Source organism: Heterodontus francisci, chromosome 10, assembly GCF_036365525.1.
Source record: "Heterodontus francisci isolate sHetFra1 chromosome 10, sHetFra1.hap1, whole genome shotgun sequence".
Lineage (NCBI taxonomy): Eukaryota > Metazoa > Chordata > Chondrichthyes > Heterodontiformes > Heterodontidae > Heterodontus > Heterodontus francisci.
This window is the reverse complement of record NC_090380.1, coordinates 63,176,600-63,202,611: the sequence shown is the minus strand read 5'-3', so window position 1 is coordinate 63,202,611 and position 26,012 is coordinate 63,176,600. Positions and strand designations below refer to the sequence as shown.

At 41.7% G+C, this 26,012-nt stretch overlaps 1 protein-coding gene across 6 annotated transcripts in view; it reads left to right on the top strand.

Moving 5' to 3' along the window:
• Positions 1-282: 282 nt before the first annotated feature.
• Positions 283-26,012, top strand: part of riox2 (ribosomal oxygenase 2) — a 46,289-nt gene continuing 20,559 nt past the window's right edge. The window contains exons 1-8 of one of the 6 annotated variants that reach the window (XM_068040616.1): positions 283-491; positions 5,895-6,334; positions 6,447-6,566; positions 7,161-7,289; positions 12,111-12,214; positions 13,312-13,414; positions 16,242-16,410; positions 22,276-22,364. In XM_068040616.1, the coding sequence (XP_067896717.1) occupies positions 5,897-6,334; positions 6,447-6,566; positions 7,161-7,289; positions 12,111-12,214; positions 13,312-13,414; positions 16,242-16,410; positions 22,276-22,364 (1,152 nt within the window). In that variant the 5' untranslated portion in view covers positions 283-491; positions 5,895-5,896. Of the gene's footprint in view, positions 666-5,894; positions 6,335-6,446; positions 6,567-7,160; positions 7,290-12,110; positions 12,215-13,311; positions 13,415-16,241; positions 16,411-22,275; positions 22,365-26,012 lie in introns of all 6 variants that reach the window. The other 5 variants (XM_068040615.1, XM_068040610.1, XM_068040612.1 and 2 more) reach the window with 5 other exon arrangements.

Sequence of the window (26,012 nt, the reverse complement as noted above, 5' to 3'; positions counted from 1 at the left end):
GACAGAGTAGATAGAGAGAAACTGTTCCCACTCGTGAAAGGATCGAGAATGAGAGGGCACAGATTTAAAGTAATGGGTAAGAGAAGCAAAAGTGACATGAGTAAAAACTTCTTCACACAGCGAGTGGCTAATGTCTGGTATGCACTGCCTGAGAACGTGGTGGAGGCAGATTTAATTGAAGCATTAAAAAGGGAATTAGACAGTTATGTGAAAAGGAAGAATGTGCAGGGTTATGGGGAGAAGGCAGGGGAATGGAACTGAGGGAGTTGCTCTTTCAGAGAGCCGGTGCAGACACGATGGGCCAAAGGCCTCCTTCTGCGCTGTGACGATTCTGTGATTCTGTCACATTCCTTTGCAGTCGCTCGAAAAGGGTAACAGTGGCACCGGAGAACATTTAAAAATCACACCACGATCAGGAAACTGTGGCAGCGGCCGGAACCTATTCTCCAGGACCGGTTTCTGTCGGAAGCTGCAGAGGGTGGCGCCGACCTGTGGGTTCGTTTGGAAAAACTGGAATCCGTTCGGCACGCGGCGGCGTCTCCGGGTAACGGCGGGCCCGGGCGGCGGCGTCTCCGGGTAACGGCGGGCCTGGGCGGCGGCGACGTCGTCTCCGGGTAACGGCGGGCCCGGGGCGGCGGCGTCGTCGTCGTCGTCGTCGTCTCCGGGTAACGGCGGGCCCGGGCGGCGGCGTCTCTGGGTTGCCGCCGGGCGGCGGCGGGGTCTCCGGGTTGCCGGCGGGCGCGAGCGGCGGCGGGGTCTCCGGGTTGCCGGCGGGCGCGGGCGGCGGCGTGTCGCATGACCCGGTTAGCAGTCGCTCGGCGAGAGTTTGAGGGATCCGATCCCGGCAAGACTTGAACCGGCCCCTGACAGTGGTTGGAGTGAAGCGGTGTTAGCGCTCGTTGTAGAGCGTTCACTGTCCCTGCTACTCGCTCCCAGTACATCTCCAGCCACCACCTGCTCCTGACTCTAACCCCTCTTTCAAACTGTCTCCCACTTTTTCCCATTCGTAAATCCCCACCTTCACCAAGAACATAAATAGATTATTGCACTATATAGCTAAGACAGTAAAATACAAGCTATATGAAGCCCTGAACAAAGTGTACACAGTGCTCTTGTCAGCCCGGACCTTGAATACTCTTGTTACCCGGCACCGAAAGCAGTGCACATGGTTGTTCTCTATTCTGGTGTTCAGTAGCCACAGCTATGGCCACGCCAGCACCGTTTTAGCCACATGCATTTATTTTAGTAGTTTTACATCTATTAGATACAGGTAAATATACTTGCTACTGAATGGTAGTTGTTTTTAAGATACCAAGGAAAAAAAGCACAATGATGAAAAAAAAAACACTCGTACTCTTAAAATAAAAGCAAAATACTGTGAATGCTGGAAATCTGACATTAAAAACAAAGTGTTGGAAATATTCAGCAGTTCTGACGGCATCTGGAGAGAGAAACAGCGTTTCAGGGTTTTGACCTTTCATCAGAACTCAAACTACTTTTCCTCTTACCATTTTATCAACTTATAGCTGTTGTCTTCCTGATTTCTCTATTGCTTCTGATCGTTCTGCCCCTCCTGATCACACTCCTTCCCTCCCTATTTGTGTCCCTTTCTTCCTCCTGATGGAGCATGCACTTTCTCCTGATTTTTCTTCTCCTCATTTCTCTTCTGTAATCTCTCTTCCCCCTGATCTCTCAGTTCACAGTCTCCCTTTCCTCCCAGATCACTCCCTCTTTCCTTGATTTCTTCTTCCCTGAATCTCCTCCCTTGATATTTCTGCCTCCTCAATAACACTGATCTTTCATTCCCATTTCGCCCTCACCTTATTTCTTATAGATAAAAGATGAAGATAATAAAATTTGCTGTTCTGGTCCAAGCCATTGGGTTGTTGTTGACCCTGCATGTTTTTTTTAAATACCCCTTTATAATTTTATTTTTATGTGGCTGAGTACATAAAAGTGACGTGGGTTAAGAGCGTGCCTGCTGTATGCACTTCTTAATAAACAATAATGTATCCCTATCCAGTCCAAGTGCCCTAGGTTACCCTACTTGGGGACTATGAATGGATCAAACGTATACCATCGATATCAGCCCCACTGGATATCTTGCAGAGAACTCAGGATTGTCAGCAGGAAGCAGACTGAAGTAACCTTTTCTATCAGTATCTATTTTATATTCAAACACACTGTTCTTTGTAAGAATGCATTTTCTTTTTCTGGATTTTCGGACTTGCGCACACCTGGCTTATAGTTTTAAAAACCCCTAGCTTCTTGACCTTGGAGTTAGTTTGGGCAATGAAGCAGAAATGTTTGTTACGTGAATATACAATGAGCGATAGAAGTTTTCAAGGGAAAATAAAACTTTGGTTTGTTGGATGACTAGTAATTAAACATGCCCAGTGCTGAATTAACGAAACCTGGGACAGCATTTGTGCCAGATTGGCCTGAGGCCACTATTCCAACCAGTGTCTTGCTTGGGTTATTCTTGGAAAACACCATAATGTGGCAGCAACAACTGCATTAGGACTGATACTGAGGCTTTTGCTACATCTAATAGCAGACTGGTGGTCAGGCTTTAGATTTATGTTAATATGCAATTTGCATATGTTTTACACTACTTCCAGCTAACCTCACATCAGCAATTTTCCTCAGTTATGCAGCCTAGAAAGCAATGTTTGACTTTCCCTCAACAACTGGAACTTAAAAAAAAAAATTATTTAAACACTGTTGAACAGATGAGTTTTCAATTTGCTTTTGGCCCAGAGATCCAGTCCACAGTGTACCCAGCTCAAAAATAAATCATCTTGTGCTTACTTTATGTCTTAAAGTGTTTTACCTGGTTCAAACTGAAATAAATCAACAGTTTAAAACTTTCTAATTGGATTATGTATTGATTTCACATGTGCACCGACCTTTTGCAAGCCTTTCTTTTGACTTGCTGCGTTTGCACTAGTTGTACCTGTACCTGCACGACACAAACTATGTAGTGTATATCAGTGACTTGTACAAATGCAACCATTTGTGGGTACTAATTCAATAATAGCCTTCAAAAGGGAATTGGATAAATACTTGAAGGAGAAAAAAAATTCTAGGAATATGGGGAAAGCGCGGTGGAATGGGGCGAACTGGATTGCTGTTTGAAAGGGCCGGTGCAGAGTCGATGGACCAAATGGCCTCCATCTGTGCCGTACAATTCTATGATTCTTTTCCATGATGGTGGCTTTGTACAGAAGCATGGCAGAATATGCACAACTTGCTTTTATTGGTGCAGCCTGTACCTGCACGAGTGGGGCTGCTGGAAAGAAGTGCAAATCTATGCTGGGGCACCTGTAACAGAGACTGCAGTTCTCTTGCAGACTGTACAATAAGCATCCCTGGTAATAGCCTGAGAAAATTACAGTGAGACTAATTGGAAATAAATGTGAACCTGTATTGTAGTTAGTTTAACTGGAGCATCTTTTTAATGGCTTTTTGTGAAGGTGAGGTATGTTACTTCTGTCTAATGGTATTCCACCTTTCAGGTACTGAATGTGAGCAGCTAGTACTTCTTTATCAATTATAGCACATTTAGGTGTGAAATAAAACCTTGTTTATTCTCCCCCAACAACGTGCCCCAGTCTCAGTTTCAGGAAAGCATCGATGTGTCATCTTCCCATTTTCCACAATAGCCATCCTGAGGGCTTGCTGAGTGAGATTGCCCCTAATTAGGATTAAAATGTGCAGTGGGCCCAAATTTATTTAATATAGCACCCTCAAAGTGGGCGAGATTTGAATCACAATCCTAGAGCTGAAAGGCCAGTGTTGAACACACTGGAACAAGTTCTTTCCTCGACGGTGCTTACATTGGTGGTATAACGTTTTGGCTCTTTTAATTCTGCTGGCAATGCTTGCATAATATACCCAATTTAAAACTGGAAAAATATGAAGTGTTATCTCATCAAAATAAGCTTTTATTAAGTTGCATTCTCTATCTTTGATCAATAGGGCAGGTAATGTCTTTGGTAACAGTAGTGGAAAACTTCAGTTCCCAGAGGTTAAGAACCCTGAAAATGTGAACTTAATTACTGTTAAGTAAAAAGAGGAAAATGTAGATTAGGTTATTGCTTTGCTTGTTCTGTCGGCAAGAGCAACATCCAGCGACTGTGGATTTCCAAAAGGCATTGGACAAGGTGCCAGACAAAAGGTTAATACACAAAATAAGGGCTGATGGAGTTGGAATTAATATATTAGCATGGATAGAGGATTGGTTAACAGATTTGAAGCACAGTGTAGGGATAAATGGGGCATTTTCAAGTTGGCAGGCTATGACTGTTGGAGTGTTGCAAAGATCAATGCTTGGGCCTCAGCTATTTACAATCTATATTAATGACTTAGATGAAGAGACCAAGAGTAATGTATCCAAGTCTGGTAATGATACAAAGTGAGGTGGGAATGTAAGCTGTGAGGCTGCGAAGAGATCTAAACAGGCTAAGTGAGTGGGGAACAAGATGGCAGATGGAATTTAATGTGGGGACGTGAGAGGTTATTCACTTTGGTAGTAAGAATAGAAAAGCGGAATATTTGTTCAAAGGTGTGAAACTTTGTAAATGTTGATGTTCCGAGGGACTTGGATGCACTTGTACAAGGAACACAGAAAGCATGCAGACACAACAAGCAATTAGGAAGGCAAATGGCATGTTGGCCTTTATTGCGAAGGAATTGGAGTACAAGAATAATGAAGTCTTGCTTTAAGTGCACAAGGTTTTGGTGAGACTACACCTGGAGTACTGTGAGCAGTCTTGGTCTCCATATTTAAAGAAGGATATTCTTGCCTTGGAGGCAGTACAATGAAGGTTCACTAGATTAGTTCTTGAAATGAGAGGGTTGTCCTATGATAGGCTGAGTAAATTGGGTCTATATTCTCTGGAGTTTAGACAAATGAGAAGTGATCTCATTGAAGCATACAAGATTCTGAAGGGGCTTGATAGGGTAGATACTGAGAGGTTGTTTCCCCTGGCTGGGGAATCTAGAACACGGGCACAGTCTCAAGGAGCTGATCATTTAGGCCTGAGATGAGGAGAAATTTCTTCACTCAAAATCTTTGGAATTCTCTACCCCAGAGGGTTCTAGATGCTCCATTGTTGAATATATTTAAGACTAAGATAGACAAACTTTTGGTCTGTCAGGGAATCAAGGGATATGGGGAGCAGGCGAGAAAGTGGAGTTGAGGCCGAGGACAATTGTGTTGAATGGCGGAGCAGGCTTGATGGCCGTATGGTCCACTCCTGCTATTTCTTATGTTCTTATGTCACTTGTACTCCCTTTCCAATTTCCACACTGACCTCGCTGTATTGACCTTGCACACTGTTGCAATGGAGGGGCAAGCTCAAAGAACAGTGTCTTATCTTTCTCTTAAGTGCCCTGGAATTGTCAGGTCTGAACATTGACTTTAGCTAGAATCTGTTTTCAAACCTGCTTTAATTTCATAGTTGACTCAAAGGAGTTTTATTCCTCCAATTTTCTTGCATCTCTGATCCCAGTTCCCTAGCTATTACTACACAACGCTATGTTTCTCTAAAGTCCTGATGTTTCTGTCCAGTAGTTGACTGAAATGATTTGTTTCATCATTCCACTTATGACTGTTATCTGACTTTTTAAATTTTATGTATCGTTCCCCCTTTTCTGATCATATTAATATGCCTTCCTGCCTCTTATTTATCAGTTCTGAAGGAGATGCTGCACCCAGTACATAAATTTGCCTGTTTTCTCCACAGATGTTGATTAATCTGTGATGTGTTTCCAGAATTGATTGGTATCCAATTAGAGCTAAGAACTCAAAAGAAATCAGTAAGACTTTCACAACATGGTTACTTTCAGTGTCAAAATGTTAAAACATTTTTTTTTTCTTTCCCACAAAGAAATGCTGAAGAAGGTGGGCAGAAAAGCAGAATATGAGTCTGAGAGAGAGGATACTGACGTATGCAAAAGAGTCAAATTAGATTCAGATGTTGCCAGCACAGTTCTCAACTTCAAAAGCCCAGCCAGCTTGTTTGAGAGTCTGATCTCTCCCATTGGAAGTAAAGAGTTCTTCAATGAATATTGGGAGCAGAAACCCCTCCTAATTCAGAAGAATGACCCTTCAGTAGCTGCTTACTACCAATCATTATTTAAGTTTGATGATTTAAAGGAAATCTGCAGGGATGATGTTTTTTATGGGAGAGATGTTAATTTTTGTCGATGCCTAAATGGGAAGAAGAAGGTTTTAAATAAAGATGGGAAAGTTAACTACATACAATTAAAGAAGGACTTTGAACAGAAGAAAGCTACAATACAATTTCACCAACCACAGAGGTTTAAGGTACTATTTCTGAGTGATATCTGTTTTCAGATGTGATTTGTAGTATAAATATTTTTTTCATCTTTTTATTTTTCTTCACCATGCAAAGCACACATTTTGTTTCTTTTTAAAGGATGAACTTTGGAAGATCCAGGAAAAATTGGAATGTTTCTTTGGCTCATTAGTTGGATCTAATGTTTACATTACACCTCCGGGTTCTCAGGGTCTGCCGCCCCATTATGATGATGTTGAGGTATGTTTAAAAACTTCTTTTGCTGCTCTCATTTCAGCATTTTCAGTGGATAAAAGGCATTGTATATTTTGTTTGAAAAAAAAATCTGCTTTGATTATGCAGGTTTATGTTGCAGTTTATGGCAAATGTTAGGATACTTGTGTCCTATAATTTTCTCATTTACCTGGTAAATGAGTTTAACTCTACAATGCAGACAAAGTTACATTAACAGAGTATATGGTCATATGCTTTTATTTTGATTTGCTTATGTTCTGTGTGTATATGCATAATTTTGGTGAATGTTAGTTACTTCCTGCAACTAATATCGGCCTATTTTCATTTGTTCATATATTCATACTGTAAAGTGAGCAGTGTGTATATATGTATATGCATTGTTTATGTTTCTCTATTTCCCTCCCATATTTTATAATAAAATGTTGATGCATGTGTAGTAGAGCAACAATTCAGTTATGAGCCTGGGAAAGAAAAATGAAAGAGAGAGAGAGAGAGATTTCTATTCCTTTCAAAAGCTGCTTATTTGAGCACAGTAGTCAAAATAATGACAGAATTCCTGCTAGTTTAATTTCTTGTGACATTTTTTCTTTGATTTGGTAGGTGTTTATTCTGCAGCTGGAGGGACAGAAGCACTGGCGACTTTACAAACCCACTAAACCTTTAGCTCGTGAATACAGCACAGAACCTGAAGACCGGATTGGAAGTCCAACCCATGAATTTACATTAAAGGTAAAGAATTAATATGATCAGTGTATACTCAATTAGATTTGACAATTTTTCTATTTTTTTATTAAGTTTTCACTCATCTCTCACAAATTACTATGAAACACTTTTTTGATGTATTTTGTACATTTCTGCAGCATTCTCTTATTTCCTGCCACAGCAAGGACCAATAAGGTTATTTCTAAATAATTAACCTAATTTTTGTGGCTTTTTAAAGGGAAACTACAGCAGTAATACATGAGTTTACCCAGTACTGCACGGTGACGCTAAGCATTCACAAAGCATTAAACTACAGCTGTATTTTGTTTAGATGCTGCAGTTATAATGTAAACACTGACTGACTCTGGTGTCAGGGCCTGACCAGAAACCAGAAGGAAAACCAAGTGAGACTTCCTTTAGAAGGCAGTCTTCCATGAAGGTCAGTTCAGGCTTTCATATTGGATTTATACTCAAAGTTTAGCATCACCGTAAAGCGGTTTCAAACTCATACTGATGCAAAAATTCTGGAGCATGAGCACATATTACACACTGCCACTACAACAGAATGTTTCAAACAAATCTAACTGTATGTTAGGTGCCTGCTTAATTAACATTTTCAGTGGACACTCCAGAAATGTTGACTTTTAAAAAGATTGTTCTGAGGATCTTGGTGACATTGGCAAGGCAGTACTGCCCACCCTAGTTACTCTAAGCCCATTGAAAGCCAACCACATAGTGTGGGACTGGACTCACATGTAGACCAAACTGGGTAGGAATGGCAGGCTGCTTTCCCTGAAAGATTTTGGTGAACCAGTTGAGTTTTTACAAGAACCTAGCAGCTTTCATAGTAATTTTCTGGTGCTAGTACATAAATTGCCAGATATTTTGAGTTCAGTTTCACAACTTGCATTGGTAATTTTGTGACCCCCTGGGTTGCTAGTCCAGTACCATAACCACTGTTTATTTACATGCTTAGCTCTTGTAAAACCATAGAAGAGTTATTGAAGTATGATAATGAACTCCCTAAACTGTTGCTAGCTAATAATTATAACTTTTTTTGTTTTGCAACCTCAGCTTCTAGAGAAATAACACTAATGTAAAGCCAGGGGAAGTACTTTTTCTGCCACAATATGTGCATCCACTAATAATTTGTCTGGATTGGGGATCTTCCAGATCAGTTAGCAGCACACCTTGATCCACCAGCACTCATGTAAATTAATGGAACTGCTTTGAATTGCATTTCTCTTTAACTTATGGAGCAGTGTTCACAGTTGTCCACCAATTATACATAAGGTGTTGTGAATTGGGGGAAATAAGAGCACTGGGTACATAATGCCTTTTGGAATAAATAACACTGTCACTTAATGCTAATGGGGTATAATCAATTCTGCAGGATCTTTCACTTTGACTATCTCAAATAAGCAAGATATACAGTTGATTGGCTTTCCTACATTTAAAGTACATGAATTTGAGTTTTATTACCCATAACTTTAAATTAAATCAGAAAACATTGTTAGATAATATGTTGAAGTCTTGACATTCAGTAGCTTATCAAGTTGTTATGCAAAAGGAATGAAACTGGACGGACCACCCGGCATCGACCTAGGCACCGGAAACGACAACGGCAAACCCAGCCCTGTCGACCCTGCAAAGTCCTCCTTACTAACATCTGGGGGCTTGTGCCAAAGTTGGGAGAGCTGTCCCACAGACTAGTCAAGCAACAGCCTGACATAGTCATACTCACAGAATCATGCCTGACAGACAATGTCCCAGACACTGCCATCACCATCCCCAGGTACATCCTGTCCCACCGGCAGGACAGACCCAGCAGAGGTGGTGGCACAGTGGTATACAGTAGGGAGGGAGTTGCCCTGGGAGTCCTCAACATGGAATCCGGACCTCATGAAGTCTCATGGCATCAGGTCAAATATGGGCAAGGTAACCTCCTACTGATTACCACCTACCGCCCTCCCTCAGCTGATGACTCAGTACTCCTCTATGTTGAACACCACTTGGAGGAAGCACCGAGGGTGGCAAGGGCACAAAATGTACTCTGGGTGGGGGACTTCAATGTCCATCACCATGAGTGGCTCGGTAGCACCACTACTGACAGAGTTGGCCGAGTCCTAAAGGACATGGCTGCTAGACTGGGTCTGCGGCAGGTGGTGGGGGAACCAACACGACGAAAGAACATACGGAACCTCTTCCTCACCAATCTGCCTGCCGCAGATGCATCTGTCCATGACAGTATTGGTAGGAGTGACCATCGCACAGTCCTTGTGGAGACGAAGTCCCGCCTTCACATTGAGGATACCGTCCATCGTGTTGTGTGGCACGATCACCGTGCTGAATGGGATAGATTTCGAACGGATCTAGCAATGCAAAACTGGGCATCCATGAGGCGCTGTGGGCCATCAGCAGCAGCAGAATTGTACTCGACCACAATCTGTAACCTCATGGCCCGGCATAGCCCCCACTCTGCCATTACCATCAAGCCAGGAGACCAGCCCTGGTTCAATGAGGAGTGCAGGAGGGCATGCCAGGAGCAGCACCAGGCATACCTCAAAATGAGGTGTCAACCTGGTGAAGCTACAACCCAGGACTACTTGCATTCCAAACAACGTAAGCAGCATGCGATAGACAGAGCTAAGCGATCCCATAACCAACAGATCAGATCTAAGCTCTGCAGTCCTGCCACATCCAGCCGTGAATGGTGGTGGACAATTAAACAACTGACTGGAGGAGGTGGCTCCACAAATATCCCCATCCTCAATGATGGGGGAGCCCAGCACATCAGTGTGAAAGATAAGGCTGAAGCATTTGCAAAAAACTTCAGCCAGAAGTGCCGAGTTGTTGATCCATCTCGGCCTCCTCCTGAAGTCCCCAGCATCACAGATGTCAGACTTCAGCCAATTTGATTCACTCCGCGTGATATCAAGAAACGACTGAAGGCACTGGATACTGCAAAAGCTATGGGCCCTGACAATATTCCGGCAATAGTATTGAAGACCTGTGCTCCAGAACTTGCTGCGCCCCTAGCCAAGCTGTTCCAGTACAGCAACAACACTGGCATCTACCCTGCAATGTGGAAAATTGCCCAGGTATGTCCTGTACACAAAAAGCAGGACAAATCCAACCCGGCCAACTACCGCCCCATCAGCCTACTCTCAATCATCAGTAAAGTGATGGAAGGTGTCATCAAGAGGCACTTGAACAGCAATAACCTGCTCAGTGATGCTCAGTTTGGGTTCCGCCAGGGCCACTCAGCTCCTGACCTCTTTACAGCCTTGGTTCAAACATGGACAAAAGAGCTGAACTCAAGAGGTGAGGTGAGAGTGACTGCCCTTGACATCAAGGCAGCATTTGACAGAGTATGGCATCAAGGAGCCCTGGCAAATCTGAGGTCAATGGGAATCAGGGGGAAAACCCTCCGCTGGCTGGAGTCATACCTAGCGCAAAGGAAGATGGTTGTGGTTGTTGGAGGTCAATCATCTGAGCTCCAGGACATCACTGCAGGAGTACCTCAGGGTAGTGTCCTAAGCCCAACCATCTTCAGCTGCTTCATCAATGACCTTCCTTCAATCATAAGGTCAGAAGTGGGGATGTTCACTGATGATTGCACAATGTTGAGCACCATTCGCAAAACCTCAGATACTGAAGCAGTCCGTGTAGAAATGCAGCAAGACCTGGACAATATCTAGGCTTGGGCTGATAAGTGGCAAGTAACATTCGCGCCACACAAGTGCCAGGCAATGACCATCTCCAACAAAAGAGAATCTAACCATCTCCTCTTGACATTCAACAGCATTACCATCGGTGAAACCCCCACTATCAACATCCTAGGGGCTACCATTGACCGAAAACTGGACTGGAATAGCCATATAAATACCGTGGCTACAAGAGCAGGTCAGAGGCTTGGAATCTTGAGGCGAGTAACTCACCTCTGACTCCCCAAAGCCTGTCCACAATCTACAAGGCGCAAGTCAGGAGTGTGATTGAATACTCTCCTCTTGCCTGGATGGATGCAGCTCCAAAAACACTCAAAGCTCGACACCATCCAGGACAAAGCAGCCCGCTTGATTGGCACCCCATCTACAAACATTCACTACCTCCACCACTGACGCACAGTGGCAGCAGTGTGTACCATCTACAAGATGCACTGCAGCAATGCACCAAGGCTCCTTTGACAGCACCTTCCAAACCCGCGACCTCTACCAACTAGAAGGACAAGGGCAGCAGATATATGGGAACACCACCACCTGCAAGTTCCCCTCCAAGTCACACACCATCCTGACTTGGAACTATATCGCCGTTCCTTCATTGTCGCTGGGTCAAAATCCTGGAACTCCCTTCCTAACAGCACTGTGGGTGTACCTACCCCACATGGACAGCAGTGGTTCAAGAAGGCAGCTCACCACCACCTTCTCAAGGGCAATTAGGGATGGGCAATAAATGCTGGCCTGGCCAGCGACGCCCACATCCCGTGAATTAAAAAAAAATTTTTTTAAATGTGGTGACATTTTCCATATTCTTGAGTTGGAGCAATCAAGCAGTTTTGATTATACCTTGAGACAGTTTACTATGTTAAAGGTGCTATGTAAATGCAAGTTGTTATTGGGATCTATGATAGTTGTAATAAATAGTGAGTCTGAAAAGAAAATAGAAAATAAATATCACTGCTTTAACAGGAAATAAGAAGCATAAGTAATACTGCGTCAGCAAAACATGGAAAAGTTTCCCTTCTCTATCCATTGACCTGCACAGTATGACTAAAATGTAGTAAACTAATCCTGGAAATGTAATAAACTAATCCTGGAAATGTGCATTATTTGCTTCCCTATTTTCTAGCCAGGTGATGTGTTATATTTTCCCAGAGGAACAATCCATCAAGCAGATACCCCAGCTGGAGGCTCACATTCTACCCACATTACCATAAGCACCTACCAGAACAAGTAAGAGCACTTTATTCTGACTTGCGTTTTGTAGGAATTTTGTGCATGAAATTAGTAACTTTTAGTCGCAATTAATTCTTTCTCTGAACATCCTTATTCTCTGACCAGATCGAACTTTATCATTTCAATGACTAACCAAAATGCAAACTAAAGTCCACACAAGTTGTTAATGTGTCTGTTTATTAATGAGGTTTTTACAAGGGAAGTGGGATTCGGCTGCAGATGTTGTGATTGTATTGTCACTATCCACCTAGCCACTCTGCATCATATAAAGATGACCATAATGTTTTTGGTATCCATTCAAACCTTTAGATGTAGTGGGCTTCACCTAGTTTTGCAATCAAAAGTCTGACCAAAATAGTAATTTATGTTAAATATAATATATTGTGCACACATTTCCTGTAAATGCCTCGCATTTATTCACCTCATTCATCCCAAAGCAATCATCTAAAGCAAAGAGAGAGGAAATAAACAACTATTACAGATGTTTTTTTAAAGGTAAGCAGGATTCTATAAAATAATTGTATTTATATTGAAAAATGGATGGAAATAGCTTAAAGCTGCGAACCAGTAGTGATAAGCGCAAAGATGACAGAAAACCGAAAAAAGTCTTGAGAATAATTTAAGGAACACCACCACCTGCAAGTTCCCCTCCAAGTCACACACCATCCTTACTTGGAACTAATAACTTACACTGCATCCAGTACAAATGAAATACGATAAAATAATGCAAACTGATTTCACTCCTGTTCAAGGATATTTGGGATAAAAACAAGAAATGCTGGAAATACTCAGCAGGTCTAGCAGCATCTGTGGCGAGAGAAGCAGGGTTAACGTTTCAGGTCAGTGACCCTGAAACGTTAACCCTGCTTCTCTCGCCACAGATGCTGCCAGACCTGCTGAGTATTTCCAGCATTTCTTGTTTTTCAGATTTCCAGCATCTGCAGTATTTTGCTTTTATTCAAGGACATTTGGGAATGTTTTCCTCTCTCTCTATAGAAGGTATTGTCAATATTGGATCTCATTAGTGCAACAGGTAATAACACTTTTCTATTACTGCATTTACTGTTTTTAATAAATATGTTTTTTCATTATAGTACCTGGGGAGATTATCTACTAGATGTGATTCCTTGGCTTGTATATGATACAATGAAAGAAGATATTGAACTGTCCAGTGGCCTACCGAGGCAATATCTTATGGTAAGGATCTTTATTTTTCCCTTTTTCACATTCAATGATTCTGTTTCTCTCTTTTTGGCAACTTGAGAACGCAGGTATTGAAATAGTGACATATGTTCTGTGACACAAATTTGAAATATATTTTTTACTAACTATCTTTGGCTTTTCTTATAGATGGCTTACTAGAGAAGTGGCATTCTGCCTTTCTGATGTGGGAGATATAATTTGAGTCTAGAGAAGTCAGTGGGGGAGAAATTCAACTTGCATCCAAAACCGGTAGAACAATCTTTCTGCACATTGGTCCATGCAGGCCTGAAACCCGAGTCAAATTTGGCTTCATGCTTAATTTGAAATGCCTCTTGCAAGCTGCAGACCCCAAATGGGCACTCTGCTGTAAGGAGGGTAAGCCTGTTTGACATGAGACCAAAGGTTGCCTGTGCCATTATGGAATCTGGTGCATTTCCAATCCAGATTGTGGATTTGGAGGCCAAACATCCATTTTTATAAGTTGCAAAATGGACAGCACTAAATTTAAATAACTCCCCCAAAGCAATATCATCATAGATTGGCCAAGTTTCATTAGTTCTTAACAGCCTGCCACATCAAGCACAACATTGTGGAAAGATTTTCCAGTCGAGTGCAGGGAACTACCTTTTGCTGTATGAACAACCAATAGCAAGACTTGGAAGGGCATCCTTTCTTCAAACTGCTTCACTATAGTAGTGATTAATCCAGAAGAGATAAAAAGAAATCTCCCATCTTTGAAAATGAAAGACATTAATCCAGAGGTTGATTGTTTTAAATTGCTTCTCTATAAATGCATTTTTAGATTTTTTTGACAAATTAAGTAAATTGCCTCTACATTGGCCTCGCATTTTCTGGATTGCACTTATGCAAAATGATGCCAAAATTTACACTGGTTTCTGCATTGTGCTTGCCAATGGGAAATTCTATTAGTTTCTTGCGGAGCTCATTTACTTACGCTGGAATGTAAGCATCACGTAAAATGAGCACAAGTGCAGTGCCACCAATAGGGAAAATAGCAAGTAGGCTGCTATTTTCTGTTGTGGTGCTTCATTTGCGGAACATCTTGCTTCTGCTGCTCCTTTTCCTCTTCTGTTATTATCCATAACAGGAATATGCCCATTGAGAAAGGCATTCCAGCTGCTTGGTACTTCTGAACATGTGAGTCCAAAATATTTCAGGTTCACTGAGACTGATGGCACTTTTATTAAGTATAGTGCAGATCTCAGTAAGAAAAATTCAAAAGGGAAATTGCAATTTAGCTTCCGGATATCTCAGTTATGATTATATCAGGTGATATGTGGCCCTGCTGTGCTTAAATATTGGGAATAAATCTACAATGCATTGTTCAGGAAATTCACGTCAGCTTGTCATTTGCATGGAGGGTATAGCTGTATAAATGAGTGGCAGAGGGTTTTGCCGTTGTATCTTGAAAGCGGTGCATACGATCAAGGAAATTCGTGCGTAGCAATTTTGCAGCATAAAACTGGCGTAAATTAATTAGCACACGAGATTCCTCAGGAAAAACTAGTGCAATACTGCTGTTACACCATAGTTATGCTGAAGCTGTCCAGTCGAAATATTTGTAATAGTGATAATATTGAGTTGAATGTGGTCAGTTTGGCTCCGTAGTAGCATTCACACCTCTGAATTAGGAGGCTGTGGGTTCAAACTTTACACCAGGTGTTGAGCACATAATCTGCATGGATCTAGATTAGCTAATCCAAGTAGCTAGTACTTCAATGCTGAGATAGTACTTCGTGTGTTGGAAGAGCTGCCTTTCAGATGAGATGTTAAATTGACACCCTGGGCTGGATTTTAAAGCCCCTGCGCCGTCGGTAACCTTGGCGGGGGGACAATGAAGATCGGTGCGGCGGAGGCCTGCAACAGGCCCCATGCCAATCTCGGCGGTGGTGGCGAGGCCTCGTGGCCACTTGGTGACTGGACCCCCATTTAAATATGTAAACTAATTTACATACCTAATTTAATGAGGGTCCCATCGCTCCTTGATTGCTGCACCGATCTTCATTTGGGTGGCCGACAATGCCACGCCTTCGAATCGCCGTTCGAGGAAACGTGGTACGACACCTGTCGGGAGGGGGGAGAAGGATTGTTTCTCTGTGTGGGAGGGGGAAAGTGGGATGACATTGCTGCGGATTGGTCGGGGTGGGAGTGATGGGAAGGGGTAAAGGGCAAAGATGCCGAATTTTGTGGGGGGAGGCGGGGGGAAAGGTTAATAAATAAATTCCGGGGTGGAAAAGGGCAGGACTGTTTTGAAATGCCATTGTGGGGGGTGGGAAAATGAATTTAATAAAAATTTATTTATTTTTTTCAGTCATGGAACTGACCTGGCCCTTTAATTTTAAAATCTCCAGTAAGCACTGGATGCTATTGCCTGTGACGGCTCGCCCCCCCCCCCCCCCTCCACGTGATCACGGGGGGGCGGGTGCCCCGGCCATGCAAATGAGCCACTGCGTTTGAAATTGCAGCAGCTCCGGGACGTGGTGGCCGTGCGAGTGGTGCACTTTTTTTGCTCTTAGAATCCAGCCCCCCATCTGCATGTTCAGGTAGATGTGAAAGATACCATAGCAATATGTAAGGAAAAGCAAGGCGTTCTCCTTGTGCTCTGGCCAATATTCATCCCTCAAGTCACACAATCAACTCAATTATCTCATTCATTGTTTGTGAAACTTTTTTTATATGCTGTCCCTCTTGCCTGTAAGTGTTTTCTCTTCTAAGGTAACTAAGTGCTTTGGAATGTCCAAAAGATGTGAAAGGAACTATGTATATTTAAGTTTGTTCTTTCCTTCTGCGTGTTTTATAGCAGATGAGCTCGTCAACTGATTCAGCAAAGAAACTGAGTAAATTCCTGCGAGGGTTGGCAGATCAGGTAGAGAATGGAAAAGAAACTAGATCATCCGAAATGAAAAAGGACTTTATTTTAAACAGATTACCTCCATATATGAGCAACACTTCAGATTGTTTAACACAAGGTGAGGTTGAACTCCCACGTGTGAGGGAATTTCTCTTTAAAGCTGGATTGATTTATTTAAGCTCTTTGTAAATGCTCCTGAACACCACAAAAACTAAAAACAGCCTTTTGCCTCATTAAATTCCATGCGCTTTGAATGCACTTCAGAACTTTGAATATTGAGAAAATAAATGTCATCCACCAAGCCTATTACACCATTGTTTTAAAAAAAAAACTATGGGCTGGATTTTAAAGCCCCTCTGCCTTTGGGAACGTTGGCGGGGGTGGGGGCAATGAAGATCGATGCAGTGGAGGCACGCCAACGACCCCGATGGCGACAGGCCCCGTGACGCTCTCGGTGGTGAGGCCTTGATGCGGCTGCCCCGCCGCTCGGCGACGGGACCCCCCATTTAAATATGTAAACTAATGTACATACATGATTTAATGAGGGTCCCGTCGCATCCTTAATCGCCGCACCAATCTTCATTTGGGCGGCTGGGGGAACGTGGCACGACATCTGTGTGGAGGGGGAGCTGCAGGTTTTTTTTCTCTGTGCTGGAGTGGGGTGCGGGTTTAAAACGCTACGGATTGGTCGGCAGGGGTGATGGGAAGGGGTAAAGGGCAAAGGTGCCAAACTTCGGGGCTGTCAAATTTTAAATATCTTTCATTCTGGGAGGGAAAAGGGCAGAAATGTTGAGATTTGCCGTTGGGAGATGGAAGAGTGCATGGTAAGTTTATTTCATTTATTTTTAAGAAACTTAAACTTATCTGGCCCTTTAAATTTTAAATGTGCATTGAGGGCTGTAAGCCCTTTAAAAATGGCACCTGTGTATTGGCGGCGGACGCCTTTGCCTGCGACGGCTCGCCTGCCCCCTCCACATCATCCCAGAGAGCGGGCGCGCGGCCATGCAAATGGGCCGCTGCATTTGAAATTGTGGCAGCTCCGTCATTTGGTGCCCGTGCACACTGGTTGCATTTTTTTACATCCGCTGCCTACTGCAGCAGCGGACTCTTAAAGTGCAGCCCTATGACTTTTCACATTGAAATGTGTTAAGGTGTTCATAATGAAGGAATATTTTACCGCCTTCTATAAATCTATAGACATGACAGCTGCATTCCCATACTAAACTCGTAAAAGAAAAAGATGCTTTTAACAAATCATGTTGACTGTCCTTAATGAACCCATGAATGTCAAAATGTTCACTAATTTTATTTTGATTACGAATTTGCTCACAGCTCAAGTTTATGTCAAACCTTCTCTCCCTTTTGTAATAAAGATATTGCATTGGCTGTTCTCTAGTCCAGAATTGTAGCTAATGTATAGGACCATGTGACTAATTGGGATTCCAGATGTGCCTAATTGAGTTTTAGGTTAGTAAATAAAATAAGTAATAAGACACTATGGATAGCCATATGATAGCTAATGCTTAACCCTTTTGTGCATTTTTTGAAGAAATTGTAAGACAAATGGAGTGCGCAAATGCTTTTTGATTGTTGTGTTTACTTTCTTTGTTACGGCTGATTGGTTGTCTGCTACAATGGTGTGTAACAGAGTTGAACACACCAAACTTCAGCACAATGGAAACACATTTATATGGAAAGGGTAGCTGTGATTGTGGCAGCTTGATCAATCAGAATAACCACTCCAGGCCAGCATGAAAAACGAAAATCCAGCCAATAATGAGCAACTTCGACAGGGCATGTCATGGCAAAGAGAGTGCAGCATCCAGCATCTTCTTGATGAAGAACAGGGACAGGTCATCTGCATCTTATTTTGCAAGTCAACATTCTCAGCAATCTCTGATGAAGTCGAAGCATTGCTTGCAAGTTGGAGTTTTTCTAGACCAAAAACCTAGAATCTACAGTACAATGTGCTATATGCTAAACTCATGACAGAATTCCTTTGGTGAAAGAGAAAGACTGCCAACTTTTACACAATGGTGGTCAGTGTTTGTTAAGTAAATGTACATATGGAATACATTTAACTGTATTGTGTGTGAGGCTTAATCTGTCACTGTAGCCATGCCTGTGAATAGTCAGCAATTTCTATCAGACATCACTGCTCTGGTCCAACAGTACAATTTTAAATATTTAATGAGGATTGAGACATTGTGAGCAGAACCTCTACCAGATTTTCTAATTTCTTTGTTCAGTCTCAGACCAATATCATCAGGGCTCAATAACTTATTCACTTTTAATTTTTTTTTTTCAGAACCAAGTCCATTTCTACAGTTTTTAACAATTGTTCCATGTCCTCCACCTTACTTACACCATTTGTAAAAATTAATTCCAAATATTAATTTACTATCTCTGCCATGCTTTTAATCATGCACATGGATTCTTATTTATTCCTGAATGGTCCTATTCCTCTCTCTTTCTTTTACTTTTACTTTTTATATGTGTATAAAAGCTCTTGTTATTTCCTTTAATATTATCCATTAGTGAATTTCATATTTCCTTTCAGCTTTTTTAATAGCCCTTTTAATGTATTTCATATTGTTAGGACTAACGTTTTTTTTCACACTCATAATATGTGCGTCTCTGGCAAAGCCAATATTTATTTTCTATCCCTCGTGCCCTTGAGAAGGTTGAGGTGTGCCTTCTACTTCACCCGTTGCAGTCCATGTGTTAAAGGTATTATTAGGTAGGGAGTTATGGGATTTTGACCAAGCTATAATGAAGGAACAGTGATGTATGTCTAAGTCAGTATGGGGTGAATTGGCTGGGAGAAGGAGGGAATTGGGGAAGCTTGGACCCACTTCCCTTGTCGTTCTAGATAGTGGAGGTCACTAGCTTGGGAGATGCTGCCGAAGGAATCTGTGCATTCTGTAATCCTGTAACTAGTACACAGTACAGCCACAGTGTGCCGGTGGTAGAGGGAGTGAATGGCATCCCATTTGCCAGCTTAAACAGTCAAGCGGACTGCTTTAACTTAGGTGACATTGAGCATTTTTTAGTGTTGTTGCAGCTGCACCCATTCAGGCATGTGGAGAGTATTCCATCACACTCTTGACGTGCCTTATATTTGGTAGAGAGGTCTGGCGAGTCAGGAAATAAGTCACTCGCCACTAAATACCCAACCTCTAACCTGCTCTAGTAGCTACAGCATTTTTATGGATAGACCAGTTGAGTTTCTTGTCCATAGTGACCCCCAGATTGTTAATGGTGGGGCTTCAGCCTGATAATGCCATTGAATATCAATAGAAGGGGTTAGGTTCACTCTTGTTGGAAATCGTCTTTGCTTGGCATTTCTGTGGCATGAATATTACTTGCCACTTATCAGTCCAAGCCTGGATGGGTCAAGGTCTTGCTGTAGGCAGGTATGGGCTGCTTCAGTATCTGAGGAATTGCGAATGGAACTGACCACTGTGAAATCATCAGCGAAGAGCCCACTTTTGTTCTTATGATGAAGGGAAGATCATGAATGAAGTAACTGAAAATGGCTGCCCTGAGTGTAGTGACCTGTAGTGGTGTCCTTGGGTGAGATGACTGGCTTCCAACAACCACAACCATTTTTAGGTACTGGAAAGTTTGCTGCCCAATACAATTGACTTCAACTTTACTCGGGCTTTTTGATGCCACATTTGGTCGAATGATGTCTTGTCTTGTTTATATGTCTCTCTCTTAAATTTCTGTTTTATTTTAATCTATACTTAACCGTGAAACTCTGTTCTTGAAAGACAATTTTTTCACTACAAGGTATTTGATAAAGTTCCTCTCAAAAGGCTATTGCCCAAGCTCAAACCTGTAAGAATTCAGGGTAAATCTTAGTCATGGATAAGAAATTAGCTGAAGGATTGAAAACTCATAAGGGTGTTGGGTTTGGGCACCCTATGGATCAGTATTGGAATCGCTATTTTAGATTATTGACTTACAGTCTGAAACCCAAAGCAAATTGTTGAAATTTGCACTGTCGCTAAACTGATGGAGGCAGTAGAATCAGAGGAGGCAGCTCGGGAATTACAGATTGAGCAGGACAAATTACATAAGTGAGCAGAACAGTGGCAGCTGAAATTTATTACAGACAAGTGTAAAGTGCCACATGTAGCAAGGATAAATGGGAAATTAATGGTGTTGAAATAACTAAGGATGAATTTGGAAAAGCCCTAGAAGCCAATATGTCATATCAATGCAGAGCAGCAATCAACAGAGCCAACAGAAAGTTGGACTGCATACCTAAAACAATAGAATGTAAGCCAGATAAAGTCATTATCAACCTGCATAGTGTTCTGGTCAGACCACATCTTGAATACTGTGAGAGGTTCTGGTCAACAAGACACAGGCTTCAGAGGGAGTACAAAGAAGGGTCATGAGGCTAATCCTTGGTATCAGAGGTCAGATGGACCCTAAAGACTGGAGCAGTGTGGGCTTTTCAATCCTAGAATGGAGGTTATATTATAGAGGTATATGAAATATACATTAAAATTATAAACAATATGGAAAAGATAAATCCACAAAATTGCTTTAAATTATAAAAGTAGGACAAGTTTGAATTAGTAACAAGTAATAAAACCAAAGTGCTGGAAGTACTCAGCAGGTCAGGCAGCATATGTGGAGAGAGTAGCAGAGTTAATGTTTCATGTCTGTAACCTTTCATCAGAACTGACAAAGATTAGAAAAGAATTAGTTTTTAAGCAAGTGAACTGAACAAGAGGGAAAGTGTGTGATAGGGCAGAGGGCAGGAGAGATTAAATAATAAAGTTGTGCTGGGACAAAGGCAAAGAGTGTGTTAATGCTTGTGGTGAAAGACAAAACATTAGTCCAGAGAGAGTGTTAATAGCAGAATAATGAGCAGCTCTGTCTACTTGAAAAACAGGCACGTGGTTAAAAAAAAAATGAAAATATAAAAAAAAAAGGCCAGTCTCAAGTTATTGAACTCAAATGTTCAGTCTGCAAGGCTGCAGAGTGCCTAATCGAAAGATCAGCTGCTGCTCCTCAAGCTTGCGTTGATTTTCACTGGATCACTGGAGCAGGCCAAAGACAGAAATGTTGGCATGAGAGCAGGCGAGGGGTGTTGAAATGGCAAGCGACCGGAAGCTCGGGGTCATGCTTTTGAACTGAGTGGAGGTATTCCATAAAGCAGTCACCCAATCTGCATTTGGTCTCCCCAATATAGAGGTGACTGCATTGTGAGCAGCGAACACAATATATGAAATTGAAGGAAGTACAAGTAAATCGCTGCTTCACCTGAAAAGAGTGTTTGGGGTCTTGGATGGTGAGGAGTGAGAAGGTAAAAGGGCAGGTGCGATTGCATGGGGAGGTGTCATGGGTGATGGAGGAGTGAACTGGGGTGTCACGGAGGGAACGATCCCTTCAGAATGCTGATGGGAGGGGAAGGGAGATATTTTAGTAAAAAGCAAATTTAGGTCTGTTGCTAGCAAGTTCTTCAAGCAAAGAGTAGTGGATGTAAAAATCCTGGAGTTTTAGACAATTGAATGCTGTAACGAGAAGACGTTAGAATGAACTAAGATGGACGAAATGATTTTGCTCCTAATTACCTTCTAGTCTTGAGAAAAACAATTTTAACCTAATGCCATAAAATAAAGTTTTAACCTGTAATTACAGAGTTTCAGTGCAATGCTTGATTACATTTTTACTTGGTTTAAGCTTCCTCTTCCAATGGAACAAACTCAGTTGTGTTGCCCATCCTGTAACATAAAAGCAGCAATTGTAAAATTAAGTATATCTTGAAAGCTATAAAAAAGATAATTATGTTCAAATTGTTATATTTATTTTGGCACAAAAAAGTAATTTATAAATGCAAAATATTTCAACCCCGTTTCTTTTATACCTCATTCTGCTTCAGTGATCTTGACTGTGTCATCTGTCTGCTGATTAGATATATTTACTGTGTGTGCATGCTAACTGGTTTTACTTTCTTCTCCAGCTGGAAAACTCCCCAAACTCAATGATCAGATCAAGTTAAGATTTAAAGACCATACCATGATTTTGGTAGAACATGATCAAGAAAGGACGGTTAGTATAGACAATACCAAGTAATCTAATTGTTTAAGCACTCTTCTCTTTCGATTGAGTTTGTGTACTGACAAATTATTCCAGATCTCCAGGTGTACATTCTAGTATAAAGAAGTGAAAATACCAATGGGACTTTTAATATTACCCAGAAGCTATTGAAGTTAGTTTGGCGAATATTTTATTTTTGCGAATGAATTTTATAAAGTGTGACATGTCCTATTCCAGTAGCAGAGGAAAACTGTTTCTTATTTAATATAAAAATGAACATAGAGGATTCAATAATGTGATTTCGTGGATATTGGTTATGGCATTTGTTTTGCCTATTTGAAAACACCTCACTTATTATGTGTCATGTAATTCTGTTATAAACTCATTCAGTATCTGCTCTAAATTAAAACACAGTATCCAACATTAGATGTGATTCCGCGATTGGACAACATTTGCTAAATAATCCTCAGTGTGCTAAGAATTACGCTGACAACCAATTTAAGATTGTCAGTGGGGCTTGCTTTGGCAGATTTGCACATACTGGAAGCTACATATATTAATACACGGGGCCCTGTTCTTTGCAGACAGAAAGAACATGTACAAACATTGTGCCTGTTTCAGCTAAACCAAATAAATGACACCCATTCGCTGGTTCATTCCTCAGGACAATGCCTTGACCAATCAGAGTCAAGCTGCTTGGTTTAAATTTCAAACAAAGCTTGGCAGTTAACTGTCAGTCGCTGTAAACTGTTGCATTCTCCATGGCAGTCCCTATACCAAACAGAATTCACTTGCCAACCAATAAGCACTCTCCTGATACAGTATAAAGTTGTTTTCCCTTACATTGGTATTCTTGCGGATTGTCCTGTTGAGTGCAAGATGAAAAGCTTCGACAACATGACTCTATTTTCAGCAATACTCAAAATGTAAGTGTCAAAATGGGGTAGAGGAGCAGAGATCTGGGGGCACAGATACACAAATCAGTAAAAGTAGCAACACAGGTTAATAAGGTCATAGCAAAAAAGCAAACAAATCACTGTGGTGTGTTTCTAGAGGGATAGAATTGAAACGCAGAGAGGTTATGTTAACTTTGTATAGAACCTTGGTTAAGTCACATTTGGAGTACTGTGAATAATTTTGGTCTCCATATTATAAAAAGGATATAGAGGCACTGGAGAAGGTGCAGGAAATATTTACCAGATTGATACCAGAACTGAGAGGTGACCTTGGAGGAAGTGCAGCGTAGATTTACCAGTACAATACCTGGACTCCAAGTCCATTTTAGAAAGTCCAAGCACACAACATCAACTGCACTACCCTCATCAAGTTGTTAGTTTATCAGGGAGCTACAAGGAGAAATTACACAAACTAGAGTTATATTCCCTGGAAGTTAGAAGATTTCAGGGTGATTTGATCGAAGTTTACAAGCTATTAAGGGTAACAGATAGGGTAGACAGTGTGAAACTATTTCCACTGTTTGGGGGTGGGGGGTGTCAAGGACATAGGGGGTAGAGTGTAAAAATTAGAGCCAGACCGTTTAGAAATTAGGAAACACATCTACCTACAAAGGGTGGTAGAAGTTTGGATCTATCTTCTGCTGTGGCAACTGATGCTAGATCAATTGTTAATTTTTAATCTGAGATTGATAGGTTTTTGTTAACCAAAGGTATTAAGGGAAATGGGGCAAAGCCAGATATATGAAGTTAGGTCACAGACCTGCCATGATCTCATTGAATGGCAGAACAGGCTTGAGGGGCTAAATGGTCTGCTCCTGTTCTTATGTTCCCATGTTTGATAGTGTAGGCGTGGCAAAGATTAAAGGCCTGCTACCCGACGGGACCGGACGACATGTGTTGGGTTCGGGTCGGGTCAGGCCCCTCTTTCGGGTCCAGCTTTTGGGCTCTGCTCGGGTCAGGCCGGACACACACAGTAAGTGCTCTGCCGGTAATTAAAAATAAAAAACTTACCTGATCTGGGAGTCCGGAACGAAACAGTCTGCGCAGTGAGCGAGTGACGTCACTATGATGTCATCACTCATGCGCTGCAGCTTCGTGGAGCTTCCCAGTCGGAAGGTAAGTAAAGGGATGGTCGGGTCAGGTCGAGTGGGGTCGGGCTCGGGTTCGGGGCGAAATTGGAGGGACTCTGGCCGGATCGGGCTCTGGTCCGCTGTGGATCGGTCGGGTACAGGTCGGGTTCTTTTTCCCTACCTAAGCAGGCCTTTAGCGAAGATCGTTCCACTTGCGGGCGAAACCAGAACTAGGGATCAGAAGTATAAGATAGTCATTAATAAATCCAACAGGGAATTCAGGAGAAACTTCTTTACCTTACCACAAGGAGTAGTTGAGGTAAATAGCTTAGATGCATTTCATAGAAAGCTAGCTAAAGAGACAAGGGAGAAAGGAATAGAAGCATATATTGATGGGGTTAGGAGGCTCCTATGGCACAAAAACACCAGCATGTGTTTGTTGGACTTAATGGACTGTTTCTGTGTTTGTAAATACTATCCAACAACATTATGTCATACATTGAACGATCCTGAAGAAAATGGGATAAGATATAGTGGAGGCCCTCAAAATTATATATCGGGGTTCTATTGAAAATGGATATGTACTGGATGACTGGAGAGTAGCCAATACCTATAATTTTTTATAAGGGAGACAGAGATATCATGTTTGCCTACAGACTAGTTAACATCTGTGGTATGGAAGCTTTTGAATCTTTGCTTAAAGATGAAATTACTAAACATCTAAACGAAGAGAAAATAATTAGAAGTATCTAACGTGGATTTTAGAAAGGAAGATGCATGGCTAACCCAAATGAGTACTTTGAGAAGGTGACAGGTATGTTGGATGGGGAAAATGCAGTGGATATGGTGTATATGGACTTTCAGAAAGAGTTTTACAAAGTGTCACGCTGAAGATATGTTTAAGAGCAGGGCAGCAAATTGGGTTTAAAAACTCAGTAGAAGGAAGGAAACAGAGTAGGAGTTAAAGGCAGTTTCTCAGTGGATGGAAGTGGATAACAGTGTCCCACAGAGGTCTGAGACCATTTCTATTCACTGTATAGCAGTGGTTTGGTAGAGGTATAGAGGGAGTTGTATCTAAATTTGAAGATGATACTAAATAGAATTTATAGTAACTAATTATGAGGAACAAAGGAAGCTACTAAAGGATGTCGATAAAATGGTGGAAGACAAATGTCAGTAAATGTGTGATGGTACATTTTGGTCAAAAAAGAAGTAGTAATTAGACTTTGTGGGAAAATTGGATGATGTGAAAAAGCAGAGCGATTTGCGGGTTCAACTTCATGGACATTAAAAACAGCATCTGAATGGGATAAGACCATAAATGGAATATTGAGATTTTATGGCAATAGAATATAAAGATTGTGATCTAATAGTCAATCTACTTAAACCTTAGTAAGATCAGTTTGCGTCTTCGTGAAGAAAGACTTGGCATCCGCAGTATTTTGCTTTTATTTTAAAATTTGGAACTGTTTTCATCTGAAGAGGCGATTAAGCTGTAATTTGATAGAGGTGTATTAAATGGGATAGGGCAGAGTACTTTTGTTAAGCATAGATATTGACGGATATCTTAAAGTCCCATATATGGAGTTAGGCCGCGGATCAGACATGATCTCATTGAATGGCAGGACAGGCTC